The sequence below is a fragment of the Saccopteryx leptura genome, chromosome 1, assembly GCF_036850995.1.
Source record: "Saccopteryx leptura isolate mSacLep1 chromosome 1, mSacLep1_pri_phased_curated, whole genome shotgun sequence".
NCBI classification, from domain to species: domain Eukaryota; kingdom Metazoa; phylum Chordata; class Mammalia; order Chiroptera; family Emballonuridae; genus Saccopteryx; species Saccopteryx leptura.
Genome location: NC_089503.1, coordinates 2281311 through 2298594, shown reverse-complemented (window position 1 = coordinate 2298594; position 17284 = coordinate 2281311). Strand labels below are relative to the sequence as shown.

At 67.1% G+C, this 17284-nt stretch overlaps 1 protein-coding gene across 9 annotated transcripts in view; it reads right to left on the bottom strand.

The window, feature by feature from the left end:
- KCNQ1 (potassium voltage-gated channel subfamily Q member 1) overlaps window positions 1-12135 on the bottom strand; it is a 322087-nt gene extending 309952 nt beyond the window's left edge. For 5 of the 9 annotated variants that reach the window (XM_066378775.1, XM_066378950.1, XM_066379042.1 and 2 more), the window contains exon 1: window positions 11666-12135. In XM_066378775.1, coding sequence (XP_066234872.1) covers window positions 11666-12003 — 338 coding nt within the window. In that variant the 5' untranslated portion in view covers window positions 12004-12135. The remainder of the gene's footprint in view (window positions 1-11665) is intronic. The other 4 variants (XM_066378860.1, XM_066379223.1, XM_066379133.1 and 1 more) reach the window with 1 other exon arrangement.
- Between the last annotated feature and the right edge of the window lie 5149 nt (window positions 12136-17284).

The window sequence follows — 17284 nt, the reverse complement described above, 5'->3', positions numbered from 1 at the left end:
CCCTGGGAAAGCCTGGTCACACCAGACCAAAGGGCCCCAACCCCCCCCCCACTCAGCCCTGCCCAGCTCTGCTCGTCCACAGAAGAGGGGGCCGCTGAGGGGGTGGGGGCACAGCCCAAGCCTGTCCTGACCTCCTCCAGGTACCCACCTCCTGCCGGACACCAGGGTGCCCCGAGGGGAGTTCACAAAGCCACAGAGGGCTCACCCGCTGCCCACGACCCCGCCAGAGACATCCTGCCCCACACCAGGGGCCACCGCTTGGCCCCTGTCACCTCAGGCCCCCTTCTGCCCATCTGCTGGACCCTCCTTACCCTCCACTCCTCTTGGAGTCCCGCCAAGGGGACTCTGTCACTGCCTGTCCAGCTCCTTGACGGGTGGCACACGCACGCTCCCGGGAAGGGTCCAGCCCGGCCGGCTCGGCCCCCCTGCCGCAGCGTCCCCCACCGGGTCCAGGCTGACGTCCGGCCACGTGAGGGAGCAGGTCCACAAACCGGCCAGGAAGGGCCCGACCCCCCAACGCGCCACGCGCCCTCCCGGGAGGCAGACATACGCACACGGCCGCGTGTGGGCACGGGCTGCGGCGGAGGCGGAAACCTCGAGAAGGCTCGCGGCCGGAGGACTGGCGCCCGCTCGCCCCACGGACCTCCAACGTTTCGTCAAGAACACGCCACTGCCCCTCGACGGCGTCTTGAGCGGAAACGGGGAAGGAGCCGGATGCTGATCTCTGCCCGACTCTGACCCGGGACGGATGCTGATCTCTGCCCGACTCTGACCCGGGACGGATGCTGACCCCTGCCCGACTCTGACCCGGGACGGATGCTGACCCCTGCCCGACTCTGACCCGGGACGGATGCCGACCCCTGCCCGACCCTGACCCGGGACGGACGCCGACCCCTGCCCGACCCTGACCCGGGACGGACGCCGACCCCTGCCCGACCCTGACCCGGGACGGACGCCGACCCCTGCCCGACCCTGACCCGGGACGGATGCCGACCCCTGCCCGACCCTGACCCGGGACGGATGCCGACCCCTGCCCGACCCTGACCCGGGACGGATGCCGACCCCTGCCCGACCCTGACCCGGGACGGATGCCGACCCCTGCCCGACCCTGACCCGGGACGGACGCCGACCCCTGCCCGACCCTGACCCGGGACGGACGCCGACCCCTGCCCGACCCTGACCCGGGACGGACGCCGACCCCTGCCCGACCCTGACCCGGGACGGACGCCGACCCCTGCCCGACCCTGACCCGGGACGGACGCCGACCCCTGCCCGACCCTGACCCGGGACGGACGCCGACCCCTGCCCGACTCTGACCCGGGACGGATGCCGACCCCTGCCCGACTCTGACCCGGGACGGACGCCGACCCCTGCCCGACTCTGACCCGGGACGGACGCCGACCCCTGCCCGACTCTGACCCGGGACGGACGCCGACCCCTGCCCGACTCTGACCCGGGACGGATGCCGACCCCTGCCCGACTCTGACCCGGGACGGATGCTGACCCCTGCCCGACTCTGACCCGGGACGGATGCTGACCCCTGCCCGACTCTGACCCGGGACGGATGCTGACCCCTGCCCGACTCTGACCCGGGACGGATGCTGACCCCTGCCCGACTCTGACCCGGGACGGATGCTGACCTCTGCCCGACTCTGACCCGGGACGGATGCTGACCCCTGCCCGACTCTGACCCGGGACGGATGCTGACCTCTGCCCGATTCTGACCCAGGTCTGGTTACCGGTCGGCTCGCTCGTCTAAGACCAAAGGAGTCCTCCTCCCCCCACAGACACCAAATCGCAAGTACGAGTCCTCCACAGCCCTTGCTCTGGTTGCACAGAACATCTACGTACACAAGCAACAACATCGTTGTGTAACTAGAAAATATAAATTTAAAAAGGACCGCTAGGAAAACACCCGCTCTGTGCACTGAAACTGTCACGATCCCCGTTTCCAGGGAAGGCGGCTGAGGCCTCCAGAGGTGAAGCCCCTACGAGCCACGGGGACGCGGAGCCGCCGTCCCTCTGCCCGCCTGGCAGGAGCCCCTGGACAATGACCGGCCAGCACAGAGCTGCCAGCAGTAGGCAAGCTCTCCAAAAAGGCTTCCTGGCCTCCCGGGGGCTGCGCCTCCCTGGGTGAGGCTGGAACCCCTGAGCCGGGGCAGATGCCGACGGTGCCATCCTGAGTCCCCTCCAGGACAGCAGAGGGAGCTGACCGCAGCCAGTGACACTGGCCAGCCCCTCGCCTCCCCTCTGAGGACAGTAGCCCCCCGACCAGGAGGGAGGACGCCCCCAGCACCCCGTCTCCTCCTCTGTGAACCCTACCCCTGCAACATGCTGACATTGTCAGGGATCGGCAGGGCATGGCGGGGTGGGGCCTGGGGCCCCGACAGGCACCCTGTCCAGACTGGAGCTTGGCCCAGGTGTCGCTCGCCCCCTGGAAGGGCCCTTCTCTGCTCCAGGCCTCGGTTTCGTCAGCTCTAGGATGGGGCGGCGAGGCCAGGAGCGTGCTCGAGTCTCCTCAGTAAGGACGGCCACCGTCCAACCTTGTTGGTGACACGTCCAGGCAGAGAGGCCCCCCGAGAGAATCGGGCACCTTCCTGGGTCACCTGGGGTGAGCCGCGGACCAGCTGCTCCGGGCCAGGACGGGAGGGGCGCCCTCACCCCTACCCCCACCCCGGGGTCGGTGCCGCTGACCTTGAAGCCATCCCCAGCTCCCTGGGGAAAGACGGGTCAGGTTACAAGCCAGGGCAGGTGACACCAGGAACCACCCAAATCCAGAACGACCCGACCCGGTGAGGTTCAGCTCCCGCCAGGGCCTGCCAGGCTGGCGATGACCTTCCCAGCCCTCAGGAGACACCTCTAGGGGGCAGCCCGGCCAGTCCGCCCCCCCTGGGGGCTGTGTCCAGACACACTGTCCCGACCCACCCAGCCAGCACCGGTGTTCAGGGTGCGTGCAGGTCTCACTCCAGCGGGCTCACCGGGAGGCCAGTCCCTCCGACACCTTCTCCCAGGTGCCTCCGGCCGGGAAGTTCCTCGAGCGACGTGGCAGTGGCGGGCAGAGCACTGCCCAGCTGCCCCTTCCTCCCAGCCGCCCACTCCAGCCGTCCGGGCCTCAGACTGGCCAAGACGGCACCCCGGGGCTCAGAGCCGGCCACCCTGGGGACACCAGGCCGGAAAGCGGGGTCCCCTATTGTGTTCAATCCCCTCGGGACAACTTGCTCGGGGGAATGACAACCAGAAATCACCCGAAAGGGGGCGGGGAGGGGGGCTGGACATGACCTTGGGGTCCTGTTTGGTCACTTCTGTTATAAAAAAGCAACCATCTATTATGGTTAAACAACCCATATTTTTAAAGTAGAAAATTCAAGTTAAGCAAAAGTTTAAAAACCACCACCCAGGAACCACACCCAGGGGTGACGATGAGGACATCCCGCCCTGTAACCTGTGTCACCTCCCAGAAGTTGCTACACAAACCCATCGTGGGGGGTGGCCCCCAGCAGCCAGGGTGGGTGGGGGGTTCCCTGCTGGGCGATGAGTGGGTTTGGTTTATTCAAAGGGCCCCTGTCAAAAATGGATGGTGGGAGACAGGCCGGAGTCGAGACACTGGGGGACTTGGGGACAAGGAGCAGATGGACGTGGGAGCAGCACGCCCTGGCCGCCTTGTGCTCCCCGGGGTCAGTCACAACACGGGGGTGTGCAGAGAGCAAAGGTCCAGCCGCCAGTGGGCTCTCCAGGAGCCTCCAGTCTCCCCAGCTCAGACGCAGAACCAGTTCCGTGGCTCCCGGGGCCCCGAGCCAGAGTCCCCGGCTGACCGCGGCCACCCCACGCTCTCTGCCGGGAAGGCCCGTGGACGCCCCCCCCGGGCAGCGTGACTTTGAGGCGGCAGGAGCTGGGCAGCCAGGCCTTGATAAGAGCACACACAGGAGGTGGGGCCCACCCCGGGGACAGGCCCGCCAGGCCAGCAGAGCCCCCGGCCCTGCCCATCCCCCCCCGCCGCCCGCCCCGTGCCAAGGGCAGTCAGAACATTCCGGAGGTGCCCGGAAGTGCCTCCCCTCCTCGGAGTGAACACGGAGACCTTGAGCGGCCTCTGATCCAGGGGAGAGAGGGGGTGGGGGCGGGGGTGGGGGGGAGAGAGCAGCCTCCACCTCCCATGTCATCCCCATCTGATGACCTGAGGACAGGCCTCTGCAGAGACACAGGGAGGTCAGCTGGTCACCCAAGGGCACACAGTGGGTCAGGGGCAGCCAGGGGCAGAGCACCCTGTTGGGACTCCCCACTGATCACACACACACACACACACACACACACACACCGGGCCCCACCTTGCTCCCTGTGTCCCCTCGGCACCCCCCTCGGCCCCTCACCACCCCCACCCAGCAACACGAGAGGCTCAATCCAGGTCGGGACCCCCAACCCTGAGACCCTGCCCGTGGCTGCCTGGTGCCTCAGAAGGAGCATCGGCTCCTGGCCGGGCCGCACAGCCCCTGCCAAGTCCCCCCCAGCCAGCCGGAGAGGGTCTCCTTCCTGTGCCTGCAGATGGCCGTCTGTCCCTCTGTCCACCCGTACACTCCCCCATCTGCCTGCCCATCCTGCTGCCAGCCGCTGTGGCTGCTGCCCTCGGCCAGCAACGCCCGCCCTCCTGGGCACCCCCCCAGCCCCCGCCCTCCTGTGTACCCCCCCAGCCCCCTCGGCCAGCAACGCCCGCCCTCCTGGGTACCCCCCCAGTCCCCTTGGCCAGCAACGCCCGCCCTCCTGGGTACCCCCCCAGCCCCCTTGGCCAGCAACGCCCACCCTCCTGTGTACCCCCCCAGCCCCCGCCCTCCTGTGTACCCCCCCAGCCCCCTCGGCCAGCAACGCCCGCCCTCCTGGGCACCCCCCCAGCCCCCTCGGCCAGCAACGCCCGCCCTCCTGTGTACCCCCCCAGCCCCCTCGCCACGGGCCCGGCTCCCCCGAGCGGTTCCACTCTCAGGCGGGGTCCCCAAGGGGCACCTCTTCCGCCAGGTCCCGGGCTTCACAAGGGCAGGACGTGTCCCTTTCACCCGCCCGCAGGACCGCGTGTGTGTGAGCCCCGGCCCACCGCGCCCGGGGCCCTGACAGCTGCCGCCCTGATCGAAGCGGACACGTCACATAGCTCCGGCCACCCCACCAGAGTCAGCCCAGTCTAGAAACTGAGGCCTCGGCTGGGAGCCGCCCCGGACAGGAGCAAGGCCCAGGACAAGGCCAGCCGGTGGGGGGAGGGGGGTTACAAATCAACGCCAGAGACCGAGGCCCCCACACCGACCCCCCGGCCCCCACGCCAAACCCCCGGCCACGCACTCTCGGGTCCAGAGGCTCGTCCCCTCACGCACAGGCACACAGCGGCCGCGGGGACGGCCACAGTGATCTGGCCACACCCCATGTCTCCGGAATCCAGGCCCCAGACGGCTCCCTGCGCCCTGTGGAAAGATGACGGGGCCGGGTCTCCTCCTTGAGCTGAGGACACTTGGCCGCCTTCTAAGTCTCAGGCTTTGGCTGCATTGGCCCAGGACACACGAAAAAGCCCCCAGGACAGTGGTCCACACCAGTCGTGTTGGGGGCAGGGCTGGCCGGAGCCCCAACCGCCAACAGACACTCTCCAGAGCTGCCCCACCCCCGCTCTGAGGACAGTAGAGGGCCGACCAGTGTGCCCAGCGGGTGCTGGGAGTGGCATGCAGCCATCCAGAACTCCACACACTTGTCCATCACTCCATCCATCCACCCACCTGCCCACCAATCCATCTGTCTGTCCATCATTCCACCTGTCCATCCGCCCCTCCTCTCCCCACCTGTTGGTCTGTCCACCGGTTTACTCGGCCACCCACCCTTCAGGACCACCGAGTCCATGCTGGGCTGGGGGGTATGAGACCTCCCCTCGTTCCACGGTCACCGGGAGAGCTGTGGACAGCTGGGCTCACGGAAGCCTGGGTGCCCCTCAGGAGGGGACCGGTGACCCCACCCCCCGGGGCACAGCCGTGACGAAGCGTGTGGGCTTCCCCACACTCAGCCAACACTTGACGGCATATCAGGACACAGTGCTGTCGTCAGCCGAGGGTCACCGTGCGACTTTTCCATCATGTCCCTGGCTTCTGAGTCCCGGAGAGGCCCAGCCCGGCCCCCACGCTCCGGGGATGAGCCTTGGGTGCATGGCCCGGACTCTGGACCCTGCTTTCCTCTGGTCCCGAGCAGCTGTTTCCAGCCCTCTCGGCACCCACCCCGGCGCGAGGCCTGAGGAGTGGGTCTGGCTTGCCCTGCTCTCTGGTGCCGACCCAATTCCTCAGCACCCCGCGTGAAAGGGTCCGTCCTCTCCTGCTCGTTTCGAGGTGCTGTCTACATCTTTGACTTAAACTGTCCCAGACAGTTGAGTCTATACTTGACCTTAGCGTCTGCTCCTGTGGCTTATCTGTCTGTCCACGGGCCACCACCACACTGGTTTAACTACCCAAGCTTCGCGTTTTATGATATCTGGAGCCATCCCAGCCAAGAACGTGGATGTGACTTTTACAAGGGACGTAATGGAGCAGAAAACCAACCCATAAAACCGGTCAGGATCCACTAGCCAGAGCACGTGGTTCCCGGGGCTGTGCTGCGGGCCCCAGGCTCTCCTGGGCTCCCCTCTGCCGGCTGGGGGGGCAGGGGCTCCTCTGGGAGGGAGGGGCCTGTCACTCTTCCCTGAGCTATCCCAGGCCTGCAGGTGGAAGAGGCTGCCCTGGCCCGGGCTGTGCTGGGGGCCCCAGGGTGGCTGCCGAGACGTGGGTTCCCGCTGCCGCTGCCGAGACATGGGTGCTTGCTGCCGAGACGCGGGTGCCCGCTGCCGAGACATGGACGTGGGTGCCCGCTGCCGAGACACGGGTGCCCGCTGCCGAGACATGGACGTGGGTGCCCGCTGCCGAGACGTGGGTGCTTGCTGCCGCTGCCGAGACATGGGTGCTTGCTGCCGAGACGCGGGTGCCCGCTGCCGAGACATGGACGTGGGTGCCCGCTGCCGAGACATGGACGTGGGTGCCCGCTGCCGGCCTCGGAGGTCGGGGGCAGGCGGCCGTCAGGAGCTTCCTGGGGCAGAGCCGTCCGTCGAGGGTGCCCAGGGAGGGGCACCAGGTGGACGCCAGGGGTGCGGCTTCCTCTCACTGGAAGGCTCCAGAGCATCGTGGGGCTTCCGGAGGGACACGGGATGGCTCTCCTGGTGTGGCGCGTGTGCCCGGCGGCGGGGCCTCAGTCTCCCCGGACCCGGACCTGGACCCGCAGGTCGCTCAGCAGAGAAGGGGAACGAGGGGCAGGTCCAGAGTCCCCGGGGTGGGCAGGACGGGCCCTCGGGCCAGCGGTCCCAGCCTCTGCCATCCAGGCATGGCAGGTGGACACACGGATCCGGGGCTTGGTCAGAGGGTCCTCCTCGGAGTCGCCGGGACCACGCCTGGGTCTCCCAGTGCCCAGAACCCTCCAGAAGCGTCACGCTGTGAGGCGGGCAGCAGTGGGACCCACCATCAAGGGCTGTCACCCCCTGACCCCCTCTGGCTTTTTGCCCAGACCATGCAGATCTGCCCCCCACCACCCAGGTAGGGCCTCTGTAAAGACAGAGTTCCTGAAAAATAAAACAAAAGAAAGCACGCTCTTAAACTCTCCGGGGCCTACAGAAACCTCCCCCCAGACTCAGGAAGGCCCCCGCGGCTCGGCCCGAGCTCACGCTCCTCCCAGACCCAGGATCGCCGCTGGGTAAATACAGCAGCAGACGGACGCCATCAGGCCCGGGTCCCACAGTGGCGCTCGGGGCAGCCGGCCTGATGCCGCGGCGGGAGTGGAGCCAGGGGCAGGGACCGGGTTTCGAGCTGGACGCCAGGTGACCCTTTCATGAGCACCTATCCCTGCTGGGTGCCCAGTAAAGATGAAAACAGCTCCCAGTGGCCGCCGCTGACCCACTCACACCCTGTCACGGCCAGGAGCCCTGAGGGCCGGCACCCGAACACACTGCCCCCAGGGCTCCCGGAGTGGCCGCGGCCGGAGACTCAGGCCAGGTGTCGGCAGGGCGGGCTCTTCCCAAGGCCTCTCTCCTTAGTGTGGTCAGTGAGGGCTCTCCTGACAGCCAGGGGCGGGGCCGGGAGCCACACAGGGAGAAGAGCCCCCCCAGGAATTCCCCGTGCCACCGGGAATCGGGGCCAAGGAACAAAGGGCCACCTCAGGAGGGGTGGCAGAGACAGCCCTACAGCCCGTCCTCCACGCCGGTGCCACGCCCCGCCCCGCCCTCGCTGCCCACTCCACCGCCACCCCGACCAGCTCCCCGCAGGGTCCGCAGCTGGGCAGCGTGGGGGCACGGGGCCTGTCTGCAGGCTCAGCCTGGCAAATGCCCAGCGCTGTCAATGATTAACACCGCTGTGAAGGTGCCGCCAAAGCCACCGGAAAGTTCTTGGGAAGGGCAGGAGTGGCAGGGCAGGACAGGAGGCACGGAGCCAAGCCCCTGTCCACTCGCTGCTGGGACCCTCTGTCACGCCCCGGGCTCAGCAGCACAGGATTCCCGAGTGTCCCCTAACCACGGCGGACGCCGACCTTGAGGGGGGCACCGCGCACTGCAGGGGGAAACTGAGTCACAGAGGAGGAGGGGCGCCAAGGCTCAGACAGCCACGGTGGCAGCCTGACTCAGGCTGTGTGCATGGGGAGGAGGGAGCAAGGACCAGCTGGAAAGCTGTCACCTGTCATCCTGCAGCCCAAGATCTGGGAGAGGGGCAAGAAGTGCAGGGAGTGGGGGAGAAGCAGCAGCAGGCGGGGAGAGGGGGAGGGCAGTGCCTGGGGGCTCCTGCAGCTAGAATCCCCTCACCAGCCAGGGTGGGGGGTAAGGACCCCAGGCGAGCCTTGATTCTGCCCACCACAGGGAGAGGGGGCAGTCCAGCAGCCAGGGCAGGTTGCTATGGGAACCCTGGCTCCCACTTCAGTCTAGGCATCTCCCCTGCCTGACCCACCCACTGCTCACACTGGGCCGGGCCCATCAGCAAGGCCACCGGGACACCCGGCGCTCTCAGCGGGAGTGGGGGCTGCCACATCGTGCTGGGGAGACAGGAAGCCCCGTGAGCAGGGCCGGGGGCGGGGCGGGGGCAGCAGTGTCCTGCTCCCTGACCCCAGCAGGCAGGCAGGCCAGGCCAGGCGCACACCGGATGGGGTAGGGGTTCCCCGACAAGGAGCAGACAGGATTTCCTGGACTGCTGTTCTCGCGCCTGGGAGAGGGTGCCCAGCCCTGTGCGCCCCCCACCCCCACCCCAGACAGCGGTTCCCACCTCAACCCCCACGTGCACATAGGGCCCGGCCTCAAGGGCAGGCTGGTCCTTATCGCCTGGTAACCAAGCCAGGCCGCAGGTGGCACATTTCACAACCCTCACCAAGGACGGGGCTCTTTTCCTGTCACTATCTTGGGGGCAGAGGTAGCCATCCACCCCCCCTGGCTCAAAGGCCAGGCCCCCCTCAGGGTGTCTGGGGCCCTGCTGACCTCCTGGAGACACTGGGGGTGAGGGGCACCTGCCTGGCCAGGGTACCGTCCATGGGGACCTCGGTGGGTGTGCAGTCCCCGGGGGCCACCTCTTACGGGAAAGGGCCAAAGAGCAGAAACACGCAGCCAGGGTGGCAGGGTCACTCTTGGAGCACCCCTCTCTGTCCCCCCCCACCAGGGACGCTGCTTGGCTGCTGTCCCCAGAAACCACTCGGCCCCACCAGCTCCTGAGAGGCCGGGCGAGGAGGCGGTCTGCTGAGCAAACTTCCGAGAGCCGAACAATCGGAATCAGGAAGAAAACACAAGTGTAAGCAGAGACTTCCTCTGGGGCGCGGCGAGCCTCTTCCTCCACACAGCACCGCCGTGGCCGGCAGCCCAGGGCCCGCACGCCCACGGGTCCCAGTGCCCCGCAGGAGAACCGGGAGCCCTCCAGGTGGGGGGGCACTGCAACCCCGCCCACCTCCAGGTGGGGGGCACAGCAACCCCGCCCGGCAGCCTTCTGCCCACACCCACCCGCCTCGGCCAGGAACCGGCCCCCACGGCCGCAGGAAGGAGAGGTGGTTGGACGGGGTCCGCTCCACGGCCCCACCCCCGGGCCTCTCAGGAAGTCTAGCAGGTGAGGGCTGGGAGGGACCCCACATGCACAACGACACCTGCCAGCCCGGCGTGGGCTGGGTGTCTGCCCAGCGGCACTGGACTCGGGTGGGGTCCCTTGAGGTCACAACACACGAACATCCCAAGTGCAGCCATGGCTGCGGCTGCTGCAGCCTCAGGCAGAACCCCACTCCCACGGGCCAGCGATGGGCCCGGCTTTGGTGCCTTCCGACACCAGGGGCTGGGGTGGGAAGAGGCTTGGAGACGGTGGCCCACCCGTGCCTTTGGAGACATTGTTTTCTGTCCCTGTTGGCACAGGGGGACCCCCTGCACTCCCAGAGGACCACAGGTGAGAGGCTGCGGCTGCTCACCTGCCCAAGACGATGTTGCAAGCGGGCAGGCTCAGCTTCTGCTGCACCCCTGGGGCCCCTCATGGGAGAACACAGGGCTCTGGACCCCCCCCACCCACCCAGCCAGGTCTCTCTCAGCCCCAGCAGGTCTGAGCAATGACAATAGGAAGCCGGAAGGAGACCACCCCGTGCAGCCCCCACAATTAGTATGGGGACAACTGAACGAAGGCCCACAGAACGGAGGTTGGCACCACACCAACAGGCAGCTGGCCAGGCAGCCAAACACAGGGCCGTGGCACCGCGGCTGCGGGCGGGCTCCAGGCAGGCCCGGGGGGGGGGGGGCAGCCGGAGGAGTCCACTTCCTTCTGCCCTTGTGCCTGAGCAATGGGGTGCCCTGCCCTGCCCCAGCCAGGCATGCCACTCTGGGAACTGGAGCCACAGGGCAACAGCAAGGGCCAGGTGCTGCTGGTAGGACCTGGCTCCCTCCCTGGGCACAGCTTCTTCCCATGGAAGGCTGGGCACACACGGGGGGGGGGGGGCCTGGTCGTCCCTCCCCTCCACGTGCCCCCTTGGGGCTCCTCTGCTGCAGTCCAGGTTCGCATGAGCCTGACGGGATGTGAACCATCCCCAGCAGTGTGCTGACCCCTCAGGGAACACCACCAGGCCTCCTGCCCTCCAGGGCAGCCGGGTGCCTGCCGGCCTAGGAGACAACCCCCCCCACACACACACACACACACTCACACACTCACACACTCACAGGGTCTGCCTGGACCTGGGAGCATGGGGCCCTCCCCTCTCTGCAGCTCCTGAGTCGAGGGTGCCAGCCAACCCTGGGGAACTCTGTCCCCTGCACCCGAGGGCAGGCTTCCCGGGGCTCACATCCCTCCCCAGAGTGAATGATCCACACCTGGACCGTGCCTGCAGGAGAAGCTGCACCAACTTCTAGACCCGGCATCCTCCTCCAGCCGGCTCTGCACACACGTGCCTGGGAGGGCCAGTGGGGAGTTCCCACCTCAGCCAGAGGTGTCCCTGAACTTCCAGGGACGGGCTCTCCGCGGGGGTTTCTGTCTTTCCCCTTAATCCGTTCCTTCCCTCCCCGGCTGCTCTTAGCGGCGCGCCTGCCTTTCGAATACAGACGGTCCGGTCCGGGTGGCTGCAGGTGGCACGGGCACAGCGCCACCCCCGAACCCCCGCACGAGCCCCTCCGGAGCGCGGCCTTGCCGGCGGCGATACTCACACGGCGAAGTGGTAGATGAAGCACTTCCAGCCGGTGGGGCGCTCGAGGAAGTTGTAGACGCGGCCCTGGATGTGGGTGCGCGCCAGCAGCGGGCGGCGCGCGCTGTAGATGGAGACGCGCGGGTCGAGGCTCACGGGCGGCCGCGGGCCAAGGTCGGCGGCGGCGGCGGGCGGCGCGGCGGGCGCATAGAGCGCGCTGCCGGCCGGCCGGTCCTCCGCCAGCTCCAGCGAGAACGGAGACTTCTTGGCCAGGCCCGCGCTGCCCCTCCGGGCGCCCGGCAGGCGGCCCCAGCCCCAGCGCTTCCTCTCGGCCCGGGGTGGGGAGGAGGCCGCGGACATGGCCAGGCAGGAGGGAGGGCCCGCGCGGGCCGGCCGGGCGGCGGTGCCGGGAGCTGCTGCGAGGGCGGGCGTCGGGGGCGCAGTGCGGGCGTCCGTTGCTGCCAGCCCCGCCGCGGGGGGCCGCTGCCCGCCCCTCCCGGGCGTGGGGGCGGGGCCGGAGGGGGCGGTGGCCGCCCTCGGGTCCCCGGGGGACGGGGCGCCCCGCCCCGCCCGGGCCAGATGCCCCGCCCCCGGCCAACCGGCGCTCCAGGGGCGCCCCAGCCCGCGGCCAACCGCGCTCACCTGCCGGGCCCCGCCCCGCCTCTGCCCACCTGTTCCGCCTGCTCCTTTCGCATTCACCTGTGTGCCCCGCCCCCGCCCTCTGGGCCCGCCCCACCTGTGCCCACTTGCTGGGCCCCACCTGTGCCCACCTGCTCAGCCCCACCTGTGCCCACCTGCTCAGCCCCACCCACGCCCCCTGCTCCGCCCAGAGCAGTGCCCCCTGCCGCGCCCGTAAAGACAGCTCCAGCCTGCAGCCGTAGGTGCAGGGACAGCGAACCGTGCAGCTCGAGCAGGAGCGGCCTTGGGTTCTGGGCACCCCCTTCACCCGCTCTGGGTCTCTCTGGAGAAGCGGTTGGGGGATAAAGAGGAAGGAGGTGCGCCTGGGACACAGGAGACCGACCCTCCTGGCACAGGCAGGGCAGCGTGTTAGTCCCAGGGACGCTCTGAGAACCCGGGGGGGGGGGGCTTGCTGGGGCGCAGGCCCGGCCAGTCGGGGAGAAGGCAGTGGGATCTGTGCCCACTGGGGCTGTGGGACCTGGGGGGCACAGGGGGCGTCCAAGCTCAGGGCTGACCCAGTGGGAGCCCTGCGGGCAGGAAGGATGCCGGCTTTCTGGAGGAGGCTAGGCTGGGTTCTGGACAGGGTCTGACCAGCAGGCCTGGTGGGCCTGGCTTTGTCTGGGCAGGTAGGGGACAGGCGTTTGCACCCCCCTGGGGACATGGAGAGGAGTGGGTGTTCTGTCATCCTGGACAGTCAGGGCTGCCGCTGCCCTGGGTGGGCTTCCCTGATGGAGGCGGGTGTAGAGGTGGGTGGTGGGGTCAGCAAGTTGGCTCGGGGGCCCCCACACTGCCTCCGGCCATCCATTGCTGCTCTGGCGTTTGGGCCCCTGCACGTTGCACAGGCACCAGGGCGAGTGAAGGATGGGTTGACCAACAGAAAACAACAGCCTCTCTTCAGACACTGCAGTGGGCAGAGGGGTAACTGTCCCCCAGCTATGTCAGGGTCCCCTAACTGAGGAGGCACTTCCCAGGTACTCACTGAGCACCCCGGGCTGGTTTATTTAATGTGCCTCCACCACACACACACACACACAGAGCAAGAAGTCAGCCCTGGACGGTGGACAGAGCCGCTCCGGCCCCCTCCTGGACTCTTCCCCACCCTGGGTTGGTGCTGGCGCAGTGGGTGCAGTTTATCCTGCAGAGAGAATGAATGAAGCGGGTCCCAGCCCGTGCTGGACGCCAGGGAGGCTTGGCTGCCCAGGCAGCTGGGAGGTGCGCGGGTTAGGGAGCAACTGGGCAGAGCGCCAGGAGGAGGCGGAGAGCCCGCCTAGCCGGGGGCCTCGAGGGGGCAGCCAGGGCACACAGCGGGCTCCCGTTCAGGCCGCACTTTCCGAGTGAATGCGCGTGTGAGGGAACAGGCTCTGCCCAGCCTCCGGGCATCAGGAGGAAGGCGAGCGTCTCCTGGCCAGCGTTAGGACACCTGGACAGCCCCAGAGAGGCAGATAGGTGGGCTTCCGCTCCCCAACCACGCACAAGAGTACGTACGCTGCATTTCGAATGAATGGGAGGCTTCTGGGCACACGAGGCCTTAGGGGTCCTACAGGACACAGGGGGTGAATTCCTCCACCACCTGGGAGTGGGGAGTCCTCCCCCCTCCCCCGCCGACTGCCTGAAGTCCAGAGACAACGGCCGGCCGAGATCCACAAAGTAAAAAACAGGTGACCAGCTCGGACAGTCCCTGCAGTTCAAATCACAGGCAGAGAACTAATAGCACCGGACACAGATCACCCGAAACCGAGAGAAAAGGACATGGGGGGGGGGGGACAAGGACGTATCCAGTTCACAAGGAGAGGGGGTAGAGGAAAGGACATCGGGGGGGGGGGGACAAGGACGTATCCAGTTCACAAGGAGAGGGGGTTCCCCATCTTCGCCCTTACGGGGAAACATCCAATGTCACTTGTAACAAGAATGCACCTTGCAAGGACACTGGCGCCTGACCTGTGGTGGCGCAGTGGATAAAGCGTCAACTTGGAAATGCTGAGGTTGCCGGTTCAAAACCCTGGGCTTGCCTGGTCAAGGCACATATGGGAGTTGATGCTTTCTGCTCCTCCCCCCTTCTCTCTCTCTCTCTCTCCCCTCTCTATAATGAATAAATAAAATCTTAAAAAAAAAAAAAAAAAGTGACCCTGGGCAAGGACACAGGCACCCGTGTCCCCGAGCTGACTGGGGAAAGTCCAGACAGGTGAGGGGAGGCTCCGGGGGCGGGGCCGAGGAAGGCAGGTGCTCGGACACCTTTGGTGGGAAGGGGGCCTGCCGGTGTTAACAGAAACCCAGGTTCCACTGCGCCCAGCGAGTTAGGTCCCCATCTAAGAACTGACCCGCAGATACGGCGGCAGGGGCAGGGCCGGGGGGGAACACCACAGCATGTGTGTAAGCAGCAGAGTAGAAACAACCAGAGGGCCCTCAGTGGTTGAGCTACTCTGCGGGACAGACCCACGCAACCCGTGATCAATAAGGACGTCACCAATACTCTGCACGGAGGGGCCGGGCGTCAGCGGGGGTGAGGGTGGGGGGGTGGAGATAAGCCAACAGGCCTCTGCACCGGTCACCGTGGAGCCGGTGGTGACTACTGTCACCATACCGTGTGCCGTACCTTTGTTTATGTTTCCAGATGTAGAAGAAAATTGTCACAAGTAGCCGCCCAAGTACCTGAGGAGGCTTCTGGAAGTGTGTGTGTGTCTGCAGGAACCCGCTCTGGAGGTCCTGGCCCTGTCACCAGGGCACACAGGGGCGGGTGGGGAGCTGGGAGGGGGTCCCTCGGAGGACCTGAGTGGCGTGGGAGGAACAGGCCGGCTAAGGGGAGGGCGGGCGGCCAGGTGCACAAGTGCAGGGCTGCGGGCTGGGACAGGGCGGGGCGGGCTCAGGGAGGAGGGGCCCCGGGGGAGGGGGAGGGGTGGGCAGGGCCAGCCCCAGGGCAGCCGGGAACACAAGCCAGGCCTGCTCACACAGGTGGACGTCGGGCCTGACCTAGGCCACCGGAAGGCTTACCAGCTGACCTCCAGGATCCCCCTCCACGTAGGAAAGCCTCACAGGCCCAAAGCCTCCTTCCCAGGCCCTGCGTGGGGGCTCCAAGTTCACACGGGGTGCACATGGCACCCCCAGGGATTCCTGGGGAGCAGAGGCTGACAGACCCCTCCTGGCCTCTCAGGCCCGCGGACTCTCTCCGGGGCCTCGGGACAAGCTGGGAACACTCACCTCCCCTCAGCAGCTCTTTGCCGACGGGCCTCTGCTCACCCAACTCCCCGCCTTCCGTGGGGTCGGAGGCCAGCCGCCCTGCGTGCAGAATCCCATGCCCACACTCACGCCTCCCAGCCCAGGACCCAGGGTCCTGCAGTGCCGGGGGGGTTAGGGGCAGTGGGGAGCTCCCCACGTGCTTCCTCTGCTCTGAGGTCAGGTCATCTGACATCACCCCTTCCTGTGAGCTGGTCTTGAGTTCTCAGTCCTCCCCAGTCCCCAGAGAGCCGAGGGGCCCGGCCCAGCAGATAGGAAGCCCCTCCAGACCCTCTGGGGCTCAAATTCAGTTCTCCAAATCCAGCAAACAATGTACAAAAGTGGGGGGCTGCTGTGGCTTGTTTTGGGCCGGGTTGTGGGGGAGGGAAGGGTTGGTTCCAGCGAAGGGTGCGGTGACCAGTGCTCTAAGCGCCCCATCGACCTCCAAGTCACCCTCTCCCAGCAGCACCGAGCCTCCCCCTCCCCCTCCCCTTCCACATCGGCGTCTTGGGGACCAGCCCCGAGAATCCACAGTGCCCTGGAGCCTGGCAGGGCACAGCAGCCCTGAGTGGCAGTCACCCTGGGCAGAAAAGTCGGGTTTGGGGTCGGGATCAGCTTCCACCCTGTGATATCCTGGCAGGGAATTTGCACCAACAGCTTGCGCAAACAAGGCATGAATTCAGCCCGACCTGGGGTGGCGCAGCGGATGGAGCGTCGACCTGGAACGCTGAGACGGCCGATACAAAACCTCGGGCTGGCTCGGTCTAGGCACACACACACGAGAAGCAACCGCTACCCGTTGACGCTTCCCGCTTCTCTCCCCCGCCCCCACCTTTCTCTTTCTCTCTTCTCTCTAAAAATCAATCAATAAAATCTTTAAAAAGAAAAAGGACGTGAATTCATTTCGACCACCAGTCCAGCCGCCATAAAGGTGCGCAGGCTGGTAGCATGGACGTTACTCTGACCCTCTGTGTTTCTGTGTGACCGAGATTGTCAAGTCAGGGGCTCTGAACGCCAGGCTGGACCCTCGGGGCACACGCTGGCCAGGGCTGGGGCCAGTATGACCTTATTTGGGGTCCCTGCCTGAGAGCCACCAGCCCTCAGCTGGCCCTCCAAGAGAGCGGGTCGCCTCATATCCGCGTAGCCCTGGCCTGGAGGGGCCAGTTGGGCATCTGAGAAGCTATCCGGCCTTTCCATGCTGTAAAGCAGGGATCCCCAAACTTTTTACACAGGGGGCCAGTTCACTGTCCCTCAGACCGTTGGAGGGCCACCACATATAGTGACCACCAATGAAAGAGGTGCCCCTTCCGGAAGTGCGGTGGGGGGCCGGATAAATGGCCTCAGGGGGCCGCATGCAGCCCGCGGGCTGTAGTTTGGGGACGCCTGCTGTAGAGTGTGGTGGGTACCCCTGACACTTGGAAAAGAGAGGATGGGACACTCAGGCTCTGTGGCCCGTCCCGCGTCCTTTGAGGCGGTGGTGGGCTGTCTCCCGGCCGGTGCCTCGTCCACCTTGCTGGCGGGGCCGGTGGTGGGCAGTCTCCCGGCCAGTGCCTCGTCCACCTTGCTGGCGGGGCTGGTGGTGGGCGGTCTCCCGGCCGGTGCCCCGTCCACCTTGCTGGCGGGGCCGGTGGTGGGCAGTCTCCCGGCCAGTGCCTCGTCCACCTTGCTGGCGGGGCTGGTGGTGGGCAGTCTCCCGGCCAGTGCCCCGTCCACCTTGCTGGCGGGGCTGGTGGTGGGCGGTCTCCCGGCCAGT